Source organism: Pavona decussata, unplaced genomic scaffold, assembly GCF_977016875.1.
Source record: "Pavona decussata unplaced genomic scaffold, jaPavDecu1.1 SCAFFOLD_156, whole genome shotgun sequence".
NCBI lineage: Eukaryota > Metazoa > Cnidaria > Anthozoa > Scleractinia > Agariciidae > Pavona > Pavona decussata.
Genome location: NW_028145568.1, coordinates 5,889,853 through 5,916,489, shown reverse-complemented (window position 1 = coordinate 5,916,489; position 26,637 = coordinate 5,889,853). Strand labels below are relative to the sequence as shown.

The following is a 26,637-nucleotide window of genomic DNA, read 5'->3' as shown; positions in this document are numbered from 1 at the left end:
ATATTGTTATTGTAAGCGTAAGCTGTTAATTTCCTTTAAATCTCTCAGCTTATTCTTTAAAGATTTGCTTTTTAGCGATAGCCTGCAACGTTGTCATTATTTTAAGGTAGAATTGGGAAGAATCATCGTTGTACAAATTTTACTAGTAACAATTTTTTTTAAAAATGTACACAACTTTATTAAAAACAACCGGAAAAGGAAGTAACAAGAGCGGCTCGTTGGTCTGTTCTAAAATGTGATTGGTTGATGTTGAATCACTCCACTGTTTATAATGGAAACGCATGCGTCAAAAAATTCTGAGTTCCTCAAGCTCTGCAGTGAATTATCTTAGTGTGATGGACTTGTAGGGTCTTCGTTTTTTTGTTTTTCAGTTAGATCTTTCATTAGTATCATGAGACAGAGAACGGATGTTTCGTCTATCGATTGAACATCAGCGAATGAAAGTGGTTGGTTAATTTTTAGCAGGAAATTAGACGCACCTGTGACTGAACTCGACCGGCTTTGGCGTAGGACAAGCTTGGTACTTTCACAGCGTTATATGTTCAACCGCCTTGAGATTGTATGTTTTATAAGACAGCAGCTCACAAGACATCATGAAGAAAGAATTGACTCGTAATAGCTATGGCAGACACTGAGAATCGAGGTGAGCATTACTTATTTACTTATGGGCACCAAAGGTCTGCCATTCACTTTTGGTGTCAGCGACGTTTGGTCGGAAATGTCAGCGTTTTTGATGCGCAGAATTCTTTAAATCTTGTCTGATCTTGAATCAACGAGGTTAACGTGTTTCTCGCTGTAACTTAAGCTTACAAATGAACGTTTCTGAATCGTTTTTCCTTTAGTTTACGCGATGAAGGCGAAGACGATTCATGGTCGGCACCGTACGATCGGCAGACCTTATAATTATCGATCGATATTGTCGCCGTTTATTTCGTCTTTTTTGTCAGCAAACTCACTAGTTCGATATACCAAGCTCACGAAGTCTTAAATATTAAGTTTCAGAAGATGGTAGAGCTTCCAGTGCGCTGGAAAATGGTTTTGTTTTGCCTTGGGGCCAGCCACCTGACAGACAGACCTCAACTGCAGCTTCGGATTTGATTCCTGGGGAGTTTGTCCTGAGGACGCTGTTTTCCGAATTCACTGTTCTCGCGGAGAAAAAGATCGAAACCGTTTTGAGTGAACCATTGGTGAGTATTTTCATAAATGCTGGGCTGTAGTGCAATGGCTTTGTTTACTTCTAGTTTACAGAGCAAGAACTTCGTGTGGGTAAGATCGGAAGTTGAGTTGGTGTTTACAATTACTGACCTTATCTGCGGTGACCGATTTACGAATAATTGATAGATTTCATTTTCTTTATAACAAGGAATCGGTTTTCAAATTAACTATAGGTGTTCCGAATAAGCGTTTGGTTGGTTTTTTCCCCAGTGTGTGGAAAAATACACCCACTGCGCTTAACAAAGGTAAATCGCCGTAGATGAAATGCTTTCGAACTGGTTGTATTGTTACAAAGTTTAATGATTTTTAGGAGGTCATTAGCGATACACTATCAGCCCATTTTCATTGACGTTGCACCCTATAAAGTCCTTGTCTTTTGGACATTTGTCTGTGCAAAAATGCAGTAATCTCGTGATTCTGCTGTAAATACAAAAATATTAATGTTTTTCTTCGGGTTTGTGTAGTGTCTACAGTTTACACGAGCCTGACAAAATTCTTGACGAAACACACGTAGACGTAATCTCGATCTGCATTGCTTTAGCTCGTGAGCAATTGTCACCGCAGATTTCATATGATTACTCTCGGCGAAAGCCCTAGTTAACCTTCAATTTTCACATTGTCGTCAGTTATAAATCTTGAAGGGGGGTATAAAAAATTGTCTGTTTGTCATCTGGGATCACGTGTTGCAGTCTCCTGATCTGTTAATATCGGTTCTTGTTTGCTCTGTATATTGTCCTTATTGTTTGTATGTGTGTGGCGTGATCTTTAATTACTGAATTTCGTGGGTACTGGGGTATGCATGAGAGAGCAGCGTCAATGAAATACCTCATGACCGATGAAGCAATAACAGTTGAAATTCTAACCTATGATTTGCAAGTTTCCAGTGGCAACATCAGTCATGAGACAAGAGGAAGCTGAGCAATTTCAATATTTATTATTTGAGTCCCAATGGACTTGCTGTTCAAAGAGCATTTTGCAAGTACAGTTTTGTATAAGTTTACAGTTGTATTCATTGTGAGTAAAATGATTGAGTATGTCGGCATGACTGAGATCTTATCTATCAGTCAATGGACTTGCTGATCAAAGAGCATTATGCAAATACAATTATATATATAAGTTTACAGTTGTTCTCATTCGTTGTGAGTAAAATGATTGAGTATGTAGGCATGACTGAGATCTTATCTATCAGTCAGTGGACTTGGTGATCGAAGAGCATTATGCAAATACAATTTTATATATAAGTTTACAGTTGTACTCGTTCGTTGTGAGTAAAATGATTGAGTATGTAGGCATGACTGAGATCTTATCAATCAATCAGCAGTGATCACTTCTACTCAAAGACATAGAAAAAGTGCAAGTCAAAGAAAACTTGTACTCTGATTGGCTAACAAAGAATGGGTATTTAGTATGGAATTGCTGGCTTGAGAAGTGATATTATACTAGTGCATGATCTTAAGACATTGCTCAGTTCCTTCCATATACATACACTGTATACTTGTGAAACAAACATGATTACACCAGCATTCATTTGCTACAGGAAATAGTCAAACAAACATAACCCCTTGAAACGTTCTAGTATCTGGTTTTAAATTTAGTTGATATTGTACCACCCCATTTTTGCTCTTCACACTGTGCAATTATCCCATTGTTCTCCCTTTTTTATCGGTTGCCGCCTGCTAGAAGAATACCATTCATTAGCTTATGCAATAAACATTATTTATTGATAAAAGGAAAAAATTGTGAAATTTTTGAATGCAATTTTTGTAAGGTTTAAACCTTAAAAAACATTTTTTCTGTTGTAATTCACAGTTGCATGCAATAACCCTGAACTACTGCCATTTTTGGATAAATTATACTGAAATGTGAATGATCAAGAATAGAACTGGCATTGTCATTTATTTGTTGTATAACAAAACTGTTTTAATAGCGGTATTCCAACTCCGCTGTTCTTGGTGCTAGATTGTACTTTCGAGATATGAAGTTAATAGAAGTTGTATATGGTAGTTGTTATATTTTGAAATTTTTACTACAAGACTTCAAGACATCAGAATTTAACTGACTTTTAGATCTGTTCAGTCATGAAGCAGCCGTTCAGCCAACGACCCAATCTATGGTTTAGAGGGTTTTCAATTAAGTGTTGAAAGTAATAATATTCCCATTTGATTTGGTTTTGCTGTACTATGCTCTGTGTTTGGTTAGCAAGACTTGCCCTATCTTGTCAACCAATGAGGTGCACAACCAAAACTGGTCATAACTTTCTCTGGCTTGCATACATTTTCCAGTGCTTGGGTTCAGGTACATGCATCTGCTTCAAATTGTGATTGGTTCATTGTGTAACTGTCTGTTATGATTGGCCAGAGTAGTTATTTTGGTTTTGGTTTTGCAACACACAGTTGAAAACCATTCTAACGTCGATCAAACTAATTGCAACAGAATTGGTCCCACTACATAGAAAGGGTGCTCCATTTAACAACATACACAGTCATACACACACATGCCTCAATTTGTTTTGAAAAAGTTGAACAGACACTTAGCCCTGAATAGGGCATCCAGGATGTTTCAGCTGGCATCCCAAACATCCTTCACAACAATGCTTGATCCTAATATTTTTTTTAACTCAAGTTGAGAAACGAGACAGACTGTTAACTTACTTCTTATAGGTGCTTGCTGTAAGTAGGTGCAATGCACATGTACTGATAAAATCATCGGCAGTTTGGTATAAAAATGCTCTCTAGGAATGTTGGGGTGATGATCTCAAACAGTCATGACACATGTATATTGTTTATTATTTTAGGAGAGGCCACTATCCAAGTCTCTTCAAAGAGGAGAAGATGCTCAGTTTGATCAGGTAAGATCCCTCAATGGATTGATGATAATGAAGGATCAGCAGTTTTGTATGGTGTGGATACTACTGTGATGCAAACCAGAAGTTCCAAAGAAACATGCACCAACTGGTATAAATTGCATGCAGCTAATAATTTTGTAACAACACTGGCCACTGCAACACTAGCAAAAGTACAGCAAGCACACAATTGCATTCACTTCCTGGCAAGTAACAGACCATTATGCAAATGATATTCAATGTCTACTTCTGATACTGTTCATTTCAGTATAAAATTCTTGATCCCACTCTACCCAACCAGCTCATGAATGAATGAATCACACTGAGGGTAAACAATAACTGGCCTCCCCTCACAAGAGAGAAACTTGCCTCCTCTCACTAGAGACGAACTGACCCCCTCTCAACAGAGACAAACTGATCCCCTCTCACCAGAGAAAAAACTGACCCCCTCTCACCAGAGTGGAACTGATGCACTCTCACCAGAGACAAACTGACCCCCTCTCACAAGAGAGGAACTGACCCTCTCTCATTAGAGAGGAACTGACCCCCTCTCACCAGAGAGGAACTGACCCCCTCTCACCAGAGAGGAACTGAACCCCTCTCATGAGTGAGGAACTGAGCTCCTCTCACCAGAGATGAACTGACACCCACTCACCAGAGAGGAATTGACCCCCTCTCACCAGAGAGGAACTGACCCACTCTTATTAGAGAGGAACTGACCCCCTTCTCACCAGAGAGAAACTGACTCTCTCTCACAAGAGAGGAACTGACCCCCTCTCATGAGTGAGGAACTGACACCCTCTCACCAGAGAGGAACTGACCCCTCTCACTAGAGAGGAACTGACCCCTCCCACCATAGAGGAACTGACACCCTCTCACCAGAGAGGAACTGACGCCTTGTCACCAGAGAGGAACTGACACCCTCTCACCAGAGAGGAACTGACCCCTTATCACCAGAGAGGAACTGACCCCCTATCACCAGAGAGGACCTGACACCCTCTCACCAGAGAGGAACTGACCCCCTCTCACTAGAGAGGAAATGACTCCCTCTGATGAGTGAGGAACTGAGCCCCTCTCACCAGAGAGGAACTGACACCCTCTCACCAGAGAGGAACTGGCACCCTCTAACCAGCGAGGAAGTGGCCCCCTTTTACCAGAGACAAACTGACACCCTCTCAGCAGCGAGGAACTGGCCACCTCTCACCAGAGAGGAACTGACACCCTGTCACCAGAGACGAAACTCACTCCCTCTCACTAGAGAGGAACTGACCCCCTCTCACCAGAGAGGAACTGACACCCTCTTACCAGAGAGGAACTGACCCCCTCTCAACAAAGACAAACTGACCCCCTCTCACAAGAGAGGAACTGGCCCCCTCTCACCAGAGAGGAACTGACCCTCTCTCACCAGAGAGGAACTGGCACCCTCTCACCAGAGAGCAACTGGCACCTTCTCACCAGAGAGCAACTGGCCCCTTCTCATGAGTGAGGAACTGACACTCTCTTACCATAGACGAACTGAACCCCTCTCATGAGTGAGCAACTGAACCCCTCCCCCCCCCAAGAGATGAACTGGCCCCCTCTCACCAGAGAGGAACTGGCACCCTCTCACCAGAGAGGAACTGACTCCTTCTCACCAGAGAGGAACTGACATCCTCTCACCAGAGAGGAACTGGCACCCTCTCACCAGAGAGGAACTGACTCCTTCTCACCAGAGAGGAACTGACATCCTCTCACCAGAGAGGAACTGGCACCCTCTCACCAGAGAGGAACTGACTTATTGATTAACCTGAGCCCCTCTCACCAGAGGGGAACTGACCCCTTCTGACCAGAGAAAAACTGGCACCGTCTCACCGGAGAGGAACTGACACCCTCTTACCAGAGAGAAACTGACCCCCTCTCAACAGAGGGGAACTGACACCCTCACACCGGAGAGAAACTGACACCCTCTTACCAGAGAGGAACTGACCCACTCTCATGAGTGAGGAACTGGCCCCCTCTCACCAGAGAGGAACTGACCCCATCTTACCAGAGAGGAACTGGGCCCTTCTCACCAGAGAGGAACTGACAGCCTCTCACCAGAGAGGAACTGATACCCTCTTACCAGAGAGGAACTGAGCCCCTCTCATGAGTGAGGAACTGAGCCCCTCTCACCCGAGAGGAACTGACACCCTCTCACCAGAGAGGAACTGACCCCATCTTACCAGAGAGGAACTGGGCCCTTCTCACCAGAGAGGAACTGACACCCTCTCACCAGAGAGGAACTGACACCCTCTTACCAGAGAGGAACTGACACCCTCTTATGAGTGGGGAACTGATTCTCTCTCACCAGAGAGGAACTGACACCCTCTCACCAGAGAGGAACTGACACCCTCTTACCAGAGAGGAACTGACACCCTCTTACCAGAGAGGAACTGACACCCTCTTATGAGTGAGGAACTGAGCCTCTCTCAGTAGAGAGGAACTGATACCCTCTCACCAGAGAGGAACTGACACCATCTCACCAGAGAGGAACTGACACCCTCTTACCAGAGAGGAACTGACACCCTCTTATGAGTGAGGAACTGAGCCCCTCTCACCAGAGAGGAACTGACCCCATCTTACCAGAGAGGAACTGGGCCCTTCTCACTAGAGAGGAACTGACAGCCTCTCATCAGAGAGGAACTGATACCCTCTTACCAGAGAGGAACTGAGCCCCTCTCATGAGTGAGGAACTGAGCCCCTCTCACCAGAGAGGAACTGACACCCTCTCACCAGAGAGGAACTGACCCCATCTTACCAGAGAGGAACTGGGCCCTTCTCACCAGAGAGGAACTGACACCCTCTCACCAGAGAGGAACTGACACCCTCTTACCAGAGAGGAACTGACACCCTCTTATGAGTGAGGAACGGAGCCTCTCTCACCAGAGAGGAACTGACACCCTCTCACCAGAGAGGAACTGACACCCTCTCACCAGAGAGGAACTGACACCCTCTTACCAGAGAGGAACTGACACCCTCTTATGAGTGAGGAACTGAGCCTCTCTCACCAGAGAGGAACTGACACCCTCTCACCAGAGAGGAACTGACACCATCTCACCAGAGAGGAACTGACACCCTCTTACCAGAGAGGAACTGACACCCTCTTATGAGTGAGGAACTGAGCCTCTCTCACCAGAGAGAAACTGACACCCTCTCACCAGAGAGGAACTGACACCCTCTCACCAGAGAGGAACTGACACCCTCTTATGAGTGAGGAACTGAGCCTCTCTCACCAGAGAGGAACTGACACCCTCTCACCAGAGAGGAACTGACACCCTCTTACCAGAGAGGAACTGACACCCTCTTATGAGTGAGGAGCTGAGCTTCTATCACCAGAGAGGAACTGACACCCTCTTATGAGTGAGGAACTGAGCCTCTCTCACCAGAGAGGAATTGACACCATCTCACCAGAGAGGAACTGACACCCTCTTACCAGAGAGGAACTGACACCCTCTTATAAGTGAGGAACTGAGCCTCTCTCACCAGAGAGGAACTGATACCCTCTCACCAGAAAAGAACTCACCCCCTTTCATGAGTGAGGAACTGGCACCCTCTCACCAGAGAGGAACTGATCCCCTCTTTTGAGTGAGGAACTGAGCCTCTTTCACCAGAGAGGAACTGACACCATCTCACCAGAGAGGAACTGACACCCTCTCACCAGAGAGGAACTGACACCCTCTTATAAGTGAGGAACTGAGCCTCTCTCACCAGAGAGGAACTGATACCCTCTCTCACCAGAGAGGGACTGACACCCTCTCACCAGAGAGGAACTGACACCATCCCACCAGAGGGGAACTGACACCCTCTTACCAGAGAGGAATTGACACCCTCTTATAAGTGAGGAACTGAGCCTCTCTCACCAGAGACGAACTGACCCCTCTCACCAGAGAGGAACTGACACCCTCTCTCACCAGAGAGGAACTGACACCCTCTCACCAGAGAGGAACTGACACCCTCTTATAAGTGAGGAACTGAGCCTCTCTCACCAGAGAGGAACTGATACCCTCTCACCAGAAAAGAACTCACCTCCTTTCATGAGTAGGAACTGGCACCCTCTCACCAGAGAGGTACTGACCCCCTCTCACCAGAGAGGAACTGATCCCCTCTCACCAGAGTGGAACTGACACCCTATCATGAGTGAGCAACTGACCCCCTCTCACCAGAGAGGAACTGACCCCTCTCACCAGAGAGGAACTGACACCCTCTCTCACCAGAGAGGAACTGACTCTCTCTCACCAGAGAAGAACTGACCACCTCTCATGAGTGAGGAACTGGCACCCTCTCACCAGAGTGGAACTGATCCCCTCTCACCAGAGGGGAACTGACACCCTCTCATTAGTGAGCAACTGACCCCCTCTCACCTGAGAGGAACTGACCCTCTCTCATGAGTGAGGAACTGGCCCTCTCTCACCAGAGAGAAACTGATCCCCTCTCACCAGAGAGGAACTGACCTATTCATTAAGCTTTTTTACTCACAAGAAAAGAAGTGACCCCATTCTATCAGAATGAAATTAGCCCCTTGTCTGTTTGCTATTATTTTAAAGTGCTTACAGGTGATAAATTTTCGTTTGAATGTTTTATTTCAGCTGCTGAATTCTCTGCATATTGTAGCTGAGTACAGTTTGCCTTCACTGCTCAAAACCCTGTTTAAGTGGTATGAGAAACAGGTAAAAATGAGGGTATTTTTGAGATAGAACATTTTGATTGCATGTTGTTCTAATGCCCAAATCCATAATAGTATTGGTATACCTTGCACCAAATTGAATTAAATTTTGTTTTGAGTGGCAGACAGAGCATTTCAAGTTGCGTCTCCGGGACTGTGGAAGGGTCTCCCAAATGACATTAGCAATGCTATCGAAGACAATGGACGTTTTTAGGCCCTTAGTGAAAACTCATCTTTTTAGGAAAGCGTATGCTTGTTATTTTTAGAATTTTACATTTTTGACTCTGTGTAATTTTTTTAGCTTATATGTTAGATATGGATTGGATATTTTATTATTTTAGTTTTATTATTTTGTTATTATTTTAATGTAACTTGTAAGGCGCATTTGAATATATATTCATATAGATATTTGCGCCGAATAAGAAATAAATTGTTATTATTATTATTATTATTATTATTATTATTATTATATGTGAGCTATCTTTCTAAATATACTATTATTTTCTTCAGCAAAATAAAACCAGCGATGCTGATTCATTGGATGGACACAAAAGCAAAATCACACGACCTAAAGGGTATGCAATCATTTAATTTTAAGTTAACAGTGGGAGTGTGGGAGTAGGGGAGGGGTAGTTGATATGGGGCACTGGACTTTGAAAAAAAGATTTTTGTCCAAAATCCCCACCCCTTCCCCCCCCCCCCCCCCGGACCCAGTAAATGGGAAAATAGGTAAAATGAGGTCAAATCCCCACATTTGGAAGATTGATTTCCCTTCCAAGCATATATAGTATGTATATATACTTATGTATATGCATGTACTACATTTTACATGCTGGCGATAATTTCTACAGTGAAAAGCCCCCAGTTAGGGATCGTAAGATGCAACAAATTATGCCCCTTGTCATCAGGAGCTTCTCCCTGCCCCCCCCCCCCCAACCCCACCATCCCCAGGTGCCTTAACATTTTTAAAAGAAATTGCAACACCAATACAAATTCATTTATTGTTTTATTCATGTTCTTACATGTAGGAACTACTACATGTATTAATTACATAAATGTGTTCAGACATGTTTTAATACCCTCAGCATTGGTTTAAATACACGTGCATTATATTTTTAAATTGACGTCTTGTGATTTATTGCTTTAGGGGCAGTGAATCACCTAAGCTTCAGAGTAAATTCCATCTTAACAGAGACCACCTCACAGAAAGGCGAGATGTAAGTATACATTGTACGGTATGCACACACTGTTCTCTTACAGCTGGGGCCAACGGCTCAGTTCCAGAGCCATTTCTATGTCACAGAGAAAACTAACTGATTATTAGCTGTAAATGAATCTGCCATTGACAAAGATGACATCTGGAACCTACATGTATACCCATAATTATTAGCGTATGAAAACCCTAAAAAACACTTGTAAAAGTGCACACTTCAGACCTAGCATACACAAGGTTGTTAGTACAGGGAAGAAATTTTGCAAAAAAAAAAAATGGTTTTCTATGTGCCTATTATCTGTGTTAGGTTCGCAAGGTATTGTCGACAGTCGTAAATTGAACAGCTGCCATCTTTATCTGTACAGTGGATTGTTCATCTTATTGTGGTCATCTTCTGATCCTTGTGGTTTGATTTCTTGTCTTACTGGGTGATGACACTGATCCCCTTATAACACTTTGCCAAATTTGTCCAATGGGTTGGTATCAACATGCCTGACACTATGGATGTACGTGTACTGTATATGGATGCCCATTTGGTCGTACAGTTGTAAATTTGTAGATGAAAAATTTTTCGTGCACAGTATACTCATCTGTTGGTTTGCAAATTTTTCCCTCATCTCAAGCTTTGTTTAAATTTCAGCTTGCTGTGGACTTCTTATTTTGCTTAGTGCTTATTGAGGTTTTAAAACAGGTAAGGAAAGAGTCATTTTGGACCTTACATTTACACAAGGGATTCATATAAAGCTTCTTTTTTTCTTCTTGCAAAGTTCTGTAGCAGTTGATTTAATGCATTTGAAATAAAGCTAGAAGGTTGCTGCATAAAAGTTATTCTGTGGTATTCTGCGGGTTGTTATCAACGTTTTAATTGTGGTGTATGTGTTTAATGGTGTGGTATATTAAACTTGTAGGCTGGGCTTCAAATGTGTTTGAGGCATATACAAAATACAGTTGGGTTTTCAAACCTTCACACTGTACATTATAATCCTTGGGTATCTTCATCTTTTAATTCATGTGATCACTGGAGATGTTTTGATGTTGTTGGCAATGTTTTTTGACAATTCAACCAAACTCTGTCCTACATGTACCTCATTGTAAATTGCACTAACAACCTAATGCATGCCATACAGTTTATGTACATTAGTAGTCAGTAAGAACTTATGGTGACACATCATTTTCTTCCTGTGGTACTTGCGCTTAAGTCATGGAATTAGCTACCACAGGGTATAAAACAAAGTACCTCAGTCAATGGTTTTAAGAGGGCCCTGTAAGTGAGCTTTGAAAACTTATCTTTGCCATGAAAGCTCTTTTTTCTCTTAGTTTTGATTTAAACCTGCTGTCATGTTTTATTGTAAAAAGCATTGAGACATTTATGTATTTAATTTGTTTCTTAAGAACTGTTATCATTAAAAAATTTATATCAACTATTTGACCTGGAAACTTAAACGTTTATTACAGGAAACAAAATTTCAGTATTTTATTCTTACTTTTAAATGATGTGACACTGTTTGTTTTCCTAGTTGCCTGTCCATCCAGTAAATGATGAGTATATTCAGTACATTCTATCACTGGCGTTCAGGCATTTTAAACAAAGAGAGAGTTTTTCTGCAACCCCCACTGCTGCAAATGGTGAACTAACAGCCGCACTGTATGCTGAGGTTCTGGGTATTCTGGCACATGCTTGCTTTCTTCCCGTCCGCAAACGATTTGTTGCAGAGTTCAAGGAGCAGCAGAATAATCCTTCTTCTTCCTTTGTGAATATTATTTATGGCATGAAATATTTAAGAATTAAGGTGCGTATATTTTGTTATGTCTATAACAATAAATAATTATTTGAATGTACTCCACCAAAAATGTCTGCATGTTTTTATTACATGATGAGTTATAAGGTTACAAGGGATTTGTGTGGAATTGTTGCTGCATCTACTGACAGTTAAATCACATATTACATTTTTTAATTTCTAGTTATTTCCAGTTGAAGAGTTGGAAGAGTCTTTTAATTTCATGAGGGTAAGTGTTTTTGTCAATAAGTATTAACTATACAGGCAAATCTTCACTCCAGTGGTGGTCAATTTGATGATCTGTTAACCTCTGTCTTGTCCTGTTAGCTCACAGCAGCCCAACAAACAAACAAACAAACGAATAAATAAACAGATAGACAAACAGATAGACAGACAGACAGACAAACATAAATGCATGTTCCTTCACTGTGGAGCACCACGTATACTCATCACCTCCCCTCACTGGTCAGTCATGGGGAGAAATATGGCTCTTGAAGCAGCATTGATTTGACATTTGAAATTTTACAATGTATTGTACTGGCTCTGTAATCTTAAAGTCCCTAATAGCCTACATGTAATTTTGATAATTAATAATCTCACTGCTAGGCTCGGGGGAATAACCCTGGAGCCTTGAAGTGATGTTACTGTTTCAGGCTGAATTTTAATATGTTGAAATTGGACTATTAATAATTGAGTGAGGCAGAGGGCTCAATTGTTTTTTTTTTCTCTTAACATGGCAACTTTTAAATTGCAGGAGTGTGCTGCCCTGTTTATAGATTCCAGGGACAAAGAAGTGAAGCATGCGTTTGCTCAGATGTTTGTGGAAATCCTTTTGCCCGTTGCAGCTGGTGCCAACAGAGAGCTTAATGTGCCAGCTCTCAAGGGTTTTGTGGACATGATGTATCATCACGCATTTGATCTCACAAAAAAGAACCGTCACAGCCAGGTTAGTGGCTGAAACAAACATGACTTCAGCAGCCCTCTTTAGTTAGAATATTTTGTAGTAGAAGGCAACATTGACAACAGATGAAGTGGACAGCAAGGACAGGGTCCCCTTCTTTGCTTAGGAGCTTCACTTCAGGTGAAGTTCAATATGAAGCATTCATGTACATGTACATGTATGGCAAGTGATCGACTGTACATGAAAGTGCTCACTTCACTTGTAAAGTACAGTTAACTACAAAGAGCTTAACCGTGTTGCTTATCACTATGGCGTGACGACAGAGTTACCATTTTGTTGACATAGTGCATTACGAACATTCCAAGGAACTTGTAATCGGAACAATGGACGATGTCAGCTACATTAACTTACTATTTATATTAGCACTCATAACCATGTCATTGTTCCTAAATCGTTTAGGTTTGTGTGCATGTGCTTATCCGAATATTATCAGTTTAGCCATCTGTTGCGTATCAGGTCTCAAAGAACAGCACTTTCGTGCGTGTATTTTCCATATGCCAGTCTTTGTATGAATAGCACACACGCTATATTTTGATCCATTGTAAGTTCATTTTCCTTCCCCTCCCCTACCTCCCCTTTTTAAAAATAAACTTAGACTACTGGCCTGGGTGCACACCTTCCACTTAGCTATCGCCCGTGGGAGGCTGGGTGGGTCCCTTATCCCACCTTATCATTAGCTACCTACAAGTACTGGGTCGGGGGGTTTTGTTCTCTGGGTTAGTTTTCTACCACCCCAAATCATTCACTGGGCATCTGCTACCGCCCAAGGGTTTCCGTCCCCATTCATTATCTCTGGGTGTGTCCGCCAACCGCCCAAGTTTGTGCATAGGGGTTTGTGTCCACTAACCGCCCCACTTAGTGGTTGTGCTTTGGGGTTTGTGTCCGCTTACCGCCCCATTTATTTTGCAGGGTGTGTTCGCTATAACCACCCATTTACATCTTCCTGGGTGTGTCGCTACCACCCACGCTTGTTGCTATCCTAGGTAGAGCGAAGTTGTTGTTAGTGATATGTTGGTAATAGTGCTGCACCACGGAATAGTTTTTTATTAGTAATTTAGTCGGAGTTTTTGTTTTTGAAGTTTTGTTCATGTAACTGGTGAACGGAGTGCCTCCTACATGTTTTTGGGTCTGTTTCTCAATTCATTCAGTTCATTGTACTTATTATAATCAAGCATATAATACAAGTTTACATTGGTAACACTTAGCATCAAGGTGGTCTTATACAAAAAATGTTTTTTTTTTTTTTGTGCAAAAGACAGATGTTTGTAAAGTGCAGAATCATGATCCTTCAACATTTTGAGCAGCTTTTTCTCTTTGGAACCCCTGTTTTCCAAATTCCTGACATCCTCCTGAATATTTTCTCTAGTAATGCCTTTACTGGTACTGAAAAAAGGTGAAAGAAAGAACAATTAAATGGGACTCCTTCCTTGCAAGGGATGTTCAAGGGAAGGTACATGTAGTGGGACCTTTTAAAGGGAAATTTATTGGTAATTAGCTCTATGTAAGGAACTGGATGATTGCTGACAGTAAAATCATTTAACATTTGTGATATTGTCGAGTGCACATGCATGAATCACATTGATTTTTCACATTTCTCATTTTTTTTTTCACAAAATAAACATTGTGAAAATTAACAGTGCCAGTCATGTTGTCAGTACATTAGACTCTCAGCTGTCTCAAAATTTCCTAGTAACTGGTGATTTTGCCGCATAAAGACGATGATGAGCCACTACGTAATTTTCCACAAGACCTTTTTCTAGCTGTTTCTGGCTGCTGCTCAAAACCATTAGGATACTCTTGCAAAGTGCTGGTCAGAGTACATTGACTTAATTTATCTTGCAGTGAACTCGCCTGTAGCCTGATAGTGTTATGGTTATATTTTCCAACTATATTTTCTTGTTTTTCATTTTGAGGGATTTTCCCTGAGTGTGCAAGTTAGGGAGATTCAGTTGTCTGTTTATAAAGAATATTGCAGTCATCTGCACCAAGTTGGTGATATTTCTGAAATCCTTTGTTTTGTTGTTGACAATGTTTAATCTTGTTGTTTTCAGTCTATATATCCTCTGGTGACAGTGCTTCTGTGTGTCAGTCAGAAGGCATTCTTCCTCAGCAGCTGGCCAGGTTTCCTGAACATGTGCTTGGCGAGTCTCAAGGTTACACACTTTTTTTGAGTTACATGAAGTATTCTTTCAGGGGAAAGACAACCCTTAAACCCTGTAGAATTGAATTGAGTTTATCAGTGGGTAGACAAAACTTCAAACAAATGAGCATAATTAGTAAGGATCCATGAAGTGTGCAAACAAATGAATAAACTTTTAAACTTGGTCCTGGTTATTCAAAGAGTGGATAACTCTATCCAGTGGATAAATCGCTATTTTATTCGCAGTTGATAAAAATAATGTACTAGCCACTCCAACCAATACATTTTACCCGCTGGATATCAACTAATCTGGTTAAAGTTATCTGATTGTTGAACTACTTTGGCCTGACAGTAAAAATAGTAAACACAAAACAGTTTTACTTGTAAGTATAGTGGCAACATTCATTGTGTCCAGCTACAAAAAAAGAAAAAAAAACCAAACAAACAAAAAACAACAACAACAACAAAAAGATAATTTAACTCAGAATTAAATAAAGTATGGTATGTTTAGACCAAAAGAGTGTGGAGTAAAACTAGCTTGTTGTTTGCTAATTATTGCTTTTTTTTCTGTCTGCAGCAAAGAGATGTCAAGATGCAGAAAGTAGCAATGGAGTGTTTATACAGATTAGTGTGGTTAGTAGCAAGAATTTTAACCAAGTAGAGAGCTTTGTGTCCTGTTATTTTAGCACATGCCCAAGTGTTGGGGGAATGAACGAATGAGTGAACAAATAAATAAGTAAAAAAAATATAAGTGAAGGTTTGTAAAAATTACAGTGCAGCGAACTCAACTGGGGCCACCTAACATTAATCAGCCAGTCACAGGTCACGTTCACAACAAAGGAGTCTGGCTTTGGTAGTTTGTAAACCAATCAAAAACAAGGACATTTCTTTCAATTTTAAAGTGTTAGTTTTTTCGGTGGCCCTGGTTGCACTGTAATGATAAAATCAAATGATGTTTCAAAGTCGTCAATTTAATCATTTTGAACTTGAAAATGGTGTCATGACGACTCTGAAACGTTTGATTTTATCATTAATTTGTACTTGTTTAAATAAATAAATAAATAAATAAATAAATAAATAAATAAATAAATAAATAACAAGAGGATAAGTAAGGAAGAAAAATAAATTAATTAATAAATATATAATTTAGGAAACAGTCTATCAAGCATCAAAATGTTCAGCTAGTGGAGCATTTCACTCATTGCTCTCACCAGTCCTCTTGTCAGTAGTTCACTTTTTCTGTCAATTTTGAGGTCACAGAATTGGATTAAAACTCATGGAGTTGTCTTTCCCAGTTTTTGTGTGAATCCTTTTAGCAGCTTATTTTCAGGGGGCATATTATTGGAACTACAGGGTGTACACCAGTTGTATCTCCCATTTCTGTTGTGCTTATGGTAACTATTATTTCCTGTTGAATGTGTAGGGTTTACATGGTCAGAATCAAAGGAGAGAGTAACACAGCAACAGTCAGGTAATTTGACCAAGAAAAGTCAATTTTTTTTTATTCCCATGGATATTTTTCATAAACTCAAGAATTTGTTATAAGAATGTACATTTTTTCCTAAGTAATTTTCTGTGCTTGTTTTCAGTCGTCTACGAAGTATCACTGATGCCTTGTTCCCTCGGGGTTCCCGTGCTGTTGTTCCAAGGGAAGCTCCGTTGAACTATTTTGTGAAGATTATACAGTTCATTGCTCAGGTAAAAGGAAATTACATGTTATTTTCAGAGAGTGTACAGTGCACATATTTGTACAATGATTAGGGAGAGATGTCTGTAATCATTGTGATGTTTAACTGATGAAAACAGCCGTTTTTTGTGTCCAACTGTATTATAATTTCAATAATGTTGCCCTTTCCAAAGATTATATACGTTTGCTGAGCTGTTACTAGGAGGTAATACCGATATGTCCAGAAATGCATGCTAATAACATGCATCAATTGTATGAAAGAAATTACAAGGTGTCGTCTAACCTTAACTCTAACTGAAACACAAGTAATTCTGTCAAACATGAAGTCAATTATGAGAATGACAACAAATTCAGGGTTAGGCGCATTTCTGGACATAAGTTCAGTAGAATACAATTATGTAGTTGTGTTCTGAGATTCTGCAGTAATTTAAAACATTCCAGCTGGACAAGTTGGGGGGGGGGGGGGGTTACAATAGATAGTCAGAAGTTGGTGAATCAACTCTGACTATTATCATTGTGTTTTGATCTTTGTTAAGATGCCTTAACATGTATTCATATGCCCTTTCTAACATAAGTACACATAGATGAGTAGCACAATCATCATGCCCATTTGGGGGTGGTAGGAAAACTTTCATTGATTTATTCTATCAAACATCTTCAATAAAGCTTAAGATTTTTGCATAAAGCTGTGGTTGACATTGTTAATTACCATAAAAGTGTAAAAAGTGTAAACTACATTTTTATTTTTGAAAAAATAGCGGGAAAAGATGAGAAAATAAGCAAATTTTGACTGTAACGCGTAACACAATCTTCGCGGTAAAAATTTTCAAAAACATTTTTCATAAAAAAGGAAGCTTGTATGGCCAAACGGATTATACCTAGTGATAACACACAATAAACAATACGTTTGAGCAAAATTTCAACATTTCAAATTTATTAAAACACATTTAAAGGATTCATCTTTCTCGAGTATCCTTCCTGTAACGCTTCGTTGAAGAATTTAGAGGTTCACTATGTTGTTGTCCGTAGTAGAGCTCAAGTTGATATCTGAGGGAATAAAAACATATCAACTAAATGCTCATACTTAATGTTTTAACGTAGGGAAAAATCAGTCAAAGGCATCGACTATAAGCGGAGAAATGATAGCTCAAAGAAGTCGCTACGGTTTATTGAAACGCAATTATGCAATAATATTTTTTGAGAACTCACCTTTTCATTCACCGCCGTGATCCAAACAAGGTACAATTGGGTTATGAAACCGAGCAGATCTGAATGCTCACAAGTTCCCCTTGTTATTTCCATACTCTCGTCCTCATAGCTTTTAAAATGGCCAAAATATTACCTTTTCATTGAGTCGCTACGTTTTTCGCGATGTTGACGCCATATTGAAAGCGGAGTACAGTTTACTTCGCAAAGACACCATGCTTTCGTGTTGAAGAAAAAGCTTAGTAACCTCTCCTGATATGAATGTTACAGGGGAGGCCTGAGACATTTTTCAGGGAAATTAATTTTTCCGGATATGAGCAATCTTCATGTTGTAAAGAGGAGTAGAAAGACAGTGTTTAGAGTGCCAGTAGATCTGAATGAGGAGAAATTAGCCTCTATGTATTCCAAAAGATCTGTTTAGAGGTCAAAACATTTCATTTTTACTTTTTACTTGCACCAGTGAACACAAAATTGATAATTTGTGGGAAAGACCACGCCCGCAAGGGCTCATGGGTAAATTAAAAATTCAGTTAAACAAGACAAAAATGTAATATTTTCCTAAAAATCAGTAAGATTTGTAAGTATGAGTTTCAAATAAACCAAAAGAAGTGATTATACCCCAAAATAAAAAATTTCATTATTTTCTGGCATGTTACAGAAATGGGTACGGTGATTGTGCTACTCATCATAATGTTTATGTTCTCTTTCTTTATTAGGAAAAGCTTGACTTTGCCATGCACGACATCATCTTTGACTTGCTAAGTGTTGGGAGAACATCACGACAGATAAGTCCAGAGGTACTGTACCACTGTATATTTGCATCTGAGTATTTTTCTGATTTTTAAAGTGTGGCATGTACATGTAGCTTCATGTAGCACAATTTTTTTTATTGTGTCATGGGAATTTTTCTTTTGTCATTTACATGTACTAATCTGTGACTGGTAATTTTCTTCAGAGAATGAACATTGGCCTCCGGGCATTTTTTATCATTGCTGATAGTCTCCAAAGAAAGGTGAGATTCCTATAAAGCCTCAACCAAGCATTGGAAATTGAACTTAGATTATAAGAAGTGCTGGCCCATTAATTAATTTGTTAACAATCAAGCTAAGCGTGAAATGGTGTTTGTAATTTTTGCATCTTAAACTTTATTTTAATCTTATCCTTCAAAATATCCGAAGTTGTTACATGTACTTAACTTCCTGTTTCTGTTTAAAGGGTTCAGATCCACCTGCAATGCCGACCAGCACCACTCCACTGCCGTCTGGTAACACTGTGAGGGTCAGACGGGTACCTTCCATGAAGAATCTAACTGAGAGCCAAGCTAGCAGCATTGGACTGGCAAACTACTACCACAGGTAACTGGGGATTAAAATAAGAATAAAGAAATACTAGGTGCTAGTGGTCCCAAGCTTTCAAACATTCAGATAATATTAAAGTGGTTTACAATTCCAACAGGAGGCAGAGTACAGTACATGTAGCTGGTTGTGTTATCAGCATTGATGATGAATTGAACTCAAGATCACTGTGAACGTGAACAGAGCAAGACTTGAACCTGGAACTTCAAGATTTCAAGTCTGGCAACCGAACTGTTTTAGCCCCATTTCCTCCATTCTGTTGTATTAAATCACCCATTGGGCCAAGTAATATTGAAACTCCTGCTCATACAATCATTCAATAAGTCAATGTGAAAAGCTTCTGTCCCTGTCCCAGGTTACATGTAGGTTTAATTTGTCTCTGACTGTTGATAATCTGTGAGTAGACTTGCTAGCCATCAGATGACCAGGCAGAAATCTGTTTAAAAAAAATTATATGCAGTATTTATATCAGCTGATTGGATGTTGGAGTCATTATTATGAAATATATAAACAAAAAAAATTTAATTTTTGCCTTGTGCTGTAATCAGACTTGTTCTTCACAATTTTAGCTACTGTAGCTATAGTTCTTAAATGATTTTGTGGTTTACTTACTGTAAGTCATGTGATTTTATTAACAGCATCAGGAAAGCCCTGGATAGCATCATAAGAACCTTAGATGTACAAATTGGCAAACCCATGATGATGACTAATCCACATTGTTCTCAAAAGGAGCATGAAGAAATTGCTGCGTTAGTATTGTTCTCAATTTTCTTGATGTTTTGTAGCCCTTATTTTCCATTTTCCCTACTTCCATTTTGATTGCTTGTGTAATTATGCCATCTTATATTCCAGGGGTGAAAGAAAACCAAAGGTTGATCCAAAAATCGAGCTTTTCCGTACTTGCATTGCTGCCATCCCAAGGTACAGTGTGTACATGTATGGTGAATTGATTTGGATGTTCATTGTTGGAATTGAAGATGTGGTAACTTGTGTTGTTGTTTTGGCTTACCACAGAGGGTTTTGAGAAATATGTATGTTGTCAGTGAGTGACACAGTCATACATGTACATGTATTTGGTAAAAGGAAATCCTAGTGCTTGCATCAGGAGTCGAACCTACATGTGAGACCTTATGATTACTAGTTTGGATGATCTACCACTGAGCTACAGGAGACTCAGGGGAGCTAAGGCCACTAAACTAGACTAGGTTCATGGGACAAACATCCTTCATGCTGGTAGGATTTGAATTTCAATGCGTGGCATACATGTATGTGGCAATGTGTGGCATGTGTGCTGGTTTTGAGTGATGGGTATTGGCATAAGTGGCATTGGGAGTACAAGGGAAAAGCATTTTTTTTTTAATAAAAATGAAAATATTCATCACTAAAGGGACATTGTGATGCTTTTCTGGCTGATGATCTAAAACAACATTGTTTTTTGTTAAAGGTGTATTCCTGAAGGCATGACTAAAGTAGAACTTGTGGATCTTCTGTCTCGTCTAACTGTTCACATGGATGAAGAATTGCGAGGGTGAGAGAAATAATTATGTACAAGCTAAACTGTTTTTAATAAAAACTTTTTAACTTTTGAATAGTTTTTTATACAGATTTAAAAAGATTTAAAGTGCTAATTACTGAAAGTGAACCCGTGAAATTCCTACTGAGTGATTACCCTAGTAAGGAGATGAGGGACCACATGAGGGAAAGAAAACATCTGTGACCTTGGGGCAAATCAAATCCACTGCTAAGCTACGAGGCCAGATAAAAATGAATGGTTAGGAAAGGTTACCTTGTCAGCTTTTCCCAAACAGCGGCCCCTATGAACCTTCTCTTCTTGCCTGTAGTAATCTAGTTGTCATCATGGTTCAGTGCTTTTTATACACTGTTTTTAAACATTGAGGTTTATACCCACCTTAGACAAAATTGCAGTGTGTGATGTGTTTCTAGATTTATTGTCTTTAAATAAGGGTTTCCATTCCTTTCCAGGTTTGACTTGTGTAGTTCATGATTTTAAATGGTTTGTTTCTTTCTAGGCTGGCCCTTTCATCTCTTCAATCTTTTGTGCTTAACTTTGCTGACTGGAGGGAAACCACTATTCTAGGTATATTTATACCCTTTTTAGTGTGATTATTACACTATTGCCAAGTGTTTAAACATGAATACAATTTATCACTTTTGTGGTCATAATTATGGAAAAATTTATAGCATTGCAATAACAAAGTCAAATCTCTGACAGGCTTTATAAATGTTATTGTGCGTGAGATTCAAGATAATTTGCCGTCACTGCTGGACAGTGCACTGCGCATGCTGTTACAATTGCTGGCTCAATGGAGGACTGCTCTCTCTGCTGGTTCTGGAGATCTTAAGGTGGGTCACGTTTACAGTGATAGCAGAACATTTCCAAATTGGTATGAAACATTTTGAAAGTGCTTTTTCAAAAATTTTGAAAGATATATCTTAAAAATTAATAAAAATTTGCAATCTTATCTATACATGCCACACATATTTCAGCTGGTGAATCAGAGATGCGCAAACATGTTTAAATCAGCCCCTTACTTTCCCCAAGATTTTCCTACCCATTTCAAAAGCACTATCTTGTCTACATGACCAAGAAACAACCTTTCTTTTCTCAATCAGATAATTTTATACAAATCCTCAAAATGTTGTGGAAGATTTCTGATGTCCCAATCATCTTCAAAGATTTATCTTTGGATGATGGAGACATCTCTCTTACTTGTCAAAAACATTTTCATAGGTAACCCAGTTGTTTCCAGAGTGTTTGCATAGGTCTCCAAACATTTACAGAGATGTGCCAAAGATTCCAAAGATGTTCCAAAGCCATTCGAAAGGTTTCAGAAGAAGCTCCAAATGTTGTCAAAGATGTTCCAAACATTTCCAAAGGTGCCTCAGGTGTTTCTAAAGATGACAGAAACAGTTCCTAAGATGTTGTAATCATTTCAAAATTCCTGTCAATCATTTTTGAACTCATGGTAAATGTTCCCAGAGATGCGCCAAATGTGTTCACACGTAGATGTCTCAAACATCTCCAAGGATGTCTTAAACATTTCCAGTGATGACCCAAATTGTTCCAAAGATGTCTGCACTGTTTCAAAAACATTCCAAAAATGCCCCAGTGTTTCCAAGAATGGTTCAGATGTTTCCAAAGATGTCAGAAATGTTTCCAAAGATCAAAGATTTGGAAACGTTTCTAAGAAGTTCCATACATTTGCAAAGATGTCCCATTCTTTGCCAAAGGTGCCTCATACGTTTCCAACGATGACCCAATCGATTACAATTTGTCTGACACGTTTCAAAAGATGTCCGGGATGTTTCCAAAGATCTGGGAAACATTTCCAAGATGTTGCATACATTTGCAATTCATTTGATGTTTGAAATCTTTCCAAAGATGTCCCATTCATTTGGAAAGTTGTCCCAAAATTGCCCAGTTGTTTCCAAATACAACTCAAATGTTTTTTCCAAAGATGTGTGAAATGATTCCAAAGATGTTAAGTTTCTACATGTAACATTACCAAAGATATCCGAAATGTTCCAAAGATGTCTGAAACGTTTCCAGGGAATTTGCAAATTTTTCAGAGAATTGCAGTGGGTAATTTAAAAAATTTCCAAAGTTGATCCAAACATCTATAAAGATACAGGTGTATGCTTTTGATTATTTTTAATTGGTATCATACATTTGCTGGCCACTTACGTGATTCTCTTGTGGGCAAATGCGATGTTTCACATGTGTTTCTCTACCATACTGATGTGTTTTACTGTTAGGCTGGGCAACACATGCAGCTGGAACTGTCTGCTCACAGCCTGCCAAATGAGAAGGAAGTTGACAGAATCACAGTCTTACAGAACGTGGAAGGCTTTGCTCTTGTTATGCTCTGCAGGTACATGCATTCTCGTTTTGTTCTACAGCTTGTTTGCTCAGTAAAATAGAATTAATGGCTCACTGTTCTTACTAGGCCCGATTACCAGCCACTTTTCGGGAAATATGCCCAGTTGCGGAAATCAACCCTATGTTCTGTTTGTTGTGATATTGATGGCTTCATGCCTCTAGTGTTATTTACTGTAAGTTAATTTCCTGTATGAATAATGTCATAAGGTCACGTAAGTTATTTTTGCATTTCTGTACAGTATACATCCTGTGATACGAAAGCTGGCCCTGCTCGTACTGAAGGAAGTTCGAACATTATCCAGTTTAATGGATCTTAATGAGAAGGTATGGTATTGATGACCTTTCAGTGCTATTACAGATTAGTTACATTCTTGCTTGCAAATGGTTACTGCTGAACAAAATAATTAAGCCACTCATTCTATACGTTGCAGTGTGTTTACTGTTATGTGCTATGAATTTGTAACATACAACCTTGCAGTTTACACAATACATTTAAACAGTGAGACTGTAACGAGTACATTTATATTGTAAATGCAGACGATGCTACACACAGACTTATAACACTAGCTGATTGCAGTAGGTAGTTACATCAAAGTAATTAAAGTTAGGGCTTGTGCAATATATAAAAGCACACACGTGAGCTGTTTTGGTAAATAGTACAGTGATAATTTTTTTAATGAATTTAAGAGATTGGACATTAAACATGTTATCGTTTATATAGGAAAAAGCTGAGAAAGTGGTAATAGACGTGATAGATCAAGTGTTCCCAACAGTGCTTGAGAAAGTGCTTCATTCTGTCCCACAGAGTGAGAAGGTATAACAATTATCTCTAACTCGTTTTGAATTTTCTTTGAACTTAATATCACTGTATTCCCAAGCACTTGTCTCAAACCCAAAATTTCTTTGTTTTTCTTAGCTTTTTTCAGGGCCTCTGGGCAATGTTGACATCTTAGTTGTGAACGAGCGACTGTCTGGGAACATGGACAAGGAAACAGGAGAACAGCTGAACATCTCATTGCACAGTTTCTTTTGGTCGTCACTCGTGGCGGGCCTCCTTAACAAGTGGTACCTGCCTGAACTGTGCCCATCTGCTATCCAATTCAGTTGGCCCAGTGTCTTCAACCGTCTTGTCACTGTCTATGCCTTAATTGATTCAGGGTATATAGTTACTTTTCTTGTTTGTGTTTGATTTGTTTGGGTAACCGTGTTTCAGAGCCAATGCTGAGTTTGTTGTCCATCAGTCTGATTAACCTTTGGGTCATGTAATCGGTTCAAACAATGAAACTCTCAAATGCAACAAGTAACTTCTTCTATTTGTCCTGTTTGTTTCACTGTCTTCAGTTTTGATTAAAATCCTTGTCAGGCAGTTTGTAAGTTGTCCTTTGTTTCACATGATGTTTATATAATTCCCTTGGTAAATTTGGTTTCTGGTCAAAATGTCTCTTCTGACCTGCGTAAAAAAATAACAAATTACAATTATTGGGTTTACTGATTGGTGTACCTACAGAAATTGTAAATATGCTTTAAGAGAGTCTTGGCTTGAAAGTTGCTTCTTTGAGTCCTGGTTTTCTCTAGACTGTAATCTCTTTCCATCCTGGTGTGTAGTTAGGTTTCCAAGAGTGATAGGGGAGAACAGAGGGAAGCATATGAAATGCTGCGACGCATAGCATCGCATCCTGGCTGGGCAGGGAGTGGGGTTGGTGGAGGGTGAGAAGTAGTGCTACCACAGATGTGCACTGGCACTAACAGGCCTTTTGGCTTGTTTTGTCCATTGGAAAGACCTGAGGAATGAGTAACTCATCAGCCGTACATTTCTGTTCACAGTGCTTCTGGAATAGATTCAATCACAAGCCTGTCATCAGTTTACAGCAGAGGACCAAAGAAAACGATGAACATGAATCATGTTTGCCTGTTCAGAAATTACCTGATCTTCGCCTGTTGTGCATATCCTCGGACTCCTCCGCTGCGGAGTGACTCACCAGAGCAGGATGGAGGGTAAACGGCATTTAATAGAGACTTAAGCAGCGGCGGCAACGACGGAACGTCAGAAAACGATACGAGGGTGGATTTTCTTTCTCTTTCTAAAATTGAAAGCCGCTTCTTCGAATTCAGCTCCTGTATAGTTCGGCCACATTATGCAAATAATTAAATAAGAAGGGATTATCGCTTTAAATTTTCGGTGGGGTCATTGTCCTCGATTCTTAGTCCCTTATATCTCACTATAGAACTGGTGATGTGGGATTTTCGATTTTACATGTAAGTGTATCTGAACTTGGAATTTGTTTACCCAGATAGCTCTTGCTTTATAGAATCAGAAAATGTTTGTTTGCCATTGCCGTCCACTTGAGAGAACCTAAAGGAATGAAATACGGACGTCAAAATTAAGTGTCAGTTAATTAAATCACGCGCTAACTTTCCTTTTCACTGCAATTTTCAGAGCATCTTCAGAAGGTTCGGAAACCAAGGGTGACTCCAGAGTAAGTCTCATTAATTTTATGTATAAATTAAAAGCCGTTGTTTTTGGTCATGTTTGACCCAGAGAAATGCGGAGCATTTTGTCTGTGAGTGAGAAGAAAGTCAAGATCTAGATGTAACGTGACATGTATCAATGAACCACAGTCAGCTGCCTGCAAGTGTCTAATTCTTGCCTTATTTTGTCTCCTTTCTCAGCCACCTTCTCCCAGCATAGTTGACAGTTTGTTCCGGTTTGCTGTTCCATTGCTGAAGAGCGATGTTTCTGATATCAGGGAGGCAGTGATTGTTGGCCTTGGTAGGACCAGCCCTTGCTCTTACAGGTAGCTTCTTTTTCAGTTTTCTACTTTCCCTCACACAATCCTCTACAGGCTTGAAAGTGGAATAAAATAGAACTTAGCATGCTATTTTCAGTGATCATCTTTCTGATCGTCCATTAGTTTAAAACTAAAAAGTGCCACACAAAAGTGCGTATCGGTACCTTTCATTTTTTACGGGTACGCTGAAGCGTGGCTTGTCCAAAGCCAAATTTTAATTCATAGTTCCTATTTTTAGTGCAGTTTCCTAGCTTGTAATTGTTCTTAATTTTCTTTCTTCTTTTCTTAATTTACTCTTATTCGTTATGTTAAATGTTTTCTTTATATTTGCTACTCATTGCACTTTTCTCCCTTTTATTTTGTAATTTTTCTTTTTGAGGCACTTTCACGTACTTTGCGTGATGTCAGCTTCCTCGGTAAAGATTAACGTTGAAAGAAAATACAGATGAATGCATAAAACTTAAAGATTGTCAGACTTAAATATTTAAAATTCGACAGTGCACTACCGTATTTTACACCAGTGGACAAGTGCAAGACAGGAACAACACCATGTAATTCAACTGGAAAATAATTCTCTGTTTCATCTTGCCATTTATTAAATCAGCTTATGCGTTTTTGTTATTCTCTTGCAGAGAATTCATTGATGAGCTTCACTTTCTCCTCCGTGAGGGTCTTGACAGACGTGCAGAGGTAAAATACAATTTTGGAGAAAACTAGGGAAATTAAGCAACGGCGACGGCAGCGAGAACGTCACCATTAAAATGAATTTGCATTTTTTTCAAACGTCGTCGCAATTATTCCAACTTGCTTTAAATGTCAAATGTAGGTGAAATTTTCTGGAAATGAATTCTTGGAGACCGCACCCAAGT

The 26,637-nt window shown here is 39.7% G+C and overlaps 1 protein-coding gene across 2 annotated transcripts in view; it reads left to right on the top strand.

Annotated features, from left to right (window-relative positions):
* Window positions 1–290: 290 nt before the first annotated feature.
* Window positions 291–26,637, top strand: part of LOC146465527 (protein furry homolog-like) — a 50,947-nt gene continuing 24,600 nt past the window's right edge. For both annotated transcript variants that reach the window (XR_014868232.1, XM_085128372.1), the window contains exons 1-30: window positions 291–643; window positions 997–1,187; window positions 4,010–4,063; window positions 8,662–8,742; window positions 9,249–9,313; window positions 9,886–9,955; window positions 10,592–10,642; window positions 11,469–11,741; window positions 11,914–11,958; window positions 12,484–12,675; window positions 14,742–14,843; window positions 15,408–15,463; window positions 16,254–16,301; window positions 16,420–16,528; window positions 18,440–18,520; window positions 18,679–18,735; window positions 18,939–19,078; window positions 19,717–19,827; window positions 19,931–19,999; window positions 20,523–20,606; window positions 21,109–21,176; window positions 21,312–21,442; window positions 22,856–22,971; window positions 23,219–23,303; window positions 23,701–23,793; window positions 23,896–24,137; window positions 24,804–24,974; window positions 25,417–25,456; window positions 25,650–25,774; window positions 26,401–26,458. Coding sequence is in view for 1 of the 2 variants with exons in the window: in XM_085128372.1 (XP_084984498.1) it covers window positions 622–643; window positions 997–1,187; window positions 4,010–4,063; window positions 8,662–8,742; window positions 9,249–9,313; window positions 9,886–9,955; window positions 10,592–10,642; window positions 11,469–11,741; window positions 11,914–11,958; window positions 12,484–12,675; window positions 14,742–14,843; window positions 15,408–15,463; window positions 16,254–16,301; window positions 16,420–16,528; window positions 18,440–18,520; window positions 18,679–18,735; window positions 18,939–19,078; window positions 19,717–19,827; window positions 19,931–19,999; window positions 20,523–20,606; window positions 21,109–21,176; window positions 21,312–21,442; window positions 22,856–22,971; window positions 23,219–23,303; window positions 23,701–23,793; window positions 23,896–24,137; window positions 24,804–24,974; window positions 25,417–25,456; window positions 25,650–25,774; window positions 26,401–26,458 (3,030 nt within the window). In the remaining variant the exon portion in view is untranslated. The remainder of the gene's footprint in view (window positions 644–996; window positions 1,188–4,009; window positions 4,064–8,661; window positions 8,743–9,248; window positions 9,314–9,885; window positions 9,956–10,591; window positions 10,643–11,468; window positions 11,742–11,913; window positions 11,959–12,483; window positions 12,676–14,741; window positions 14,844–15,407; window positions 15,464–16,253; window positions 16,302–16,419; window positions 16,529–18,439; window positions 18,521–18,678; window positions 18,736–18,938; window positions 19,079–19,716; window positions 19,828–19,930; window positions 20,000–20,522; window positions 20,607–21,108; window positions 21,177–21,311; window positions 21,443–22,855; window positions 22,972–23,218; window positions 23,304–23,700; window positions 23,794–23,895; window positions 24,138–24,803; window positions 24,975–25,416; window positions 25,457–25,649; window positions 25,775–26,400; window positions 26,459–26,637) is intronic.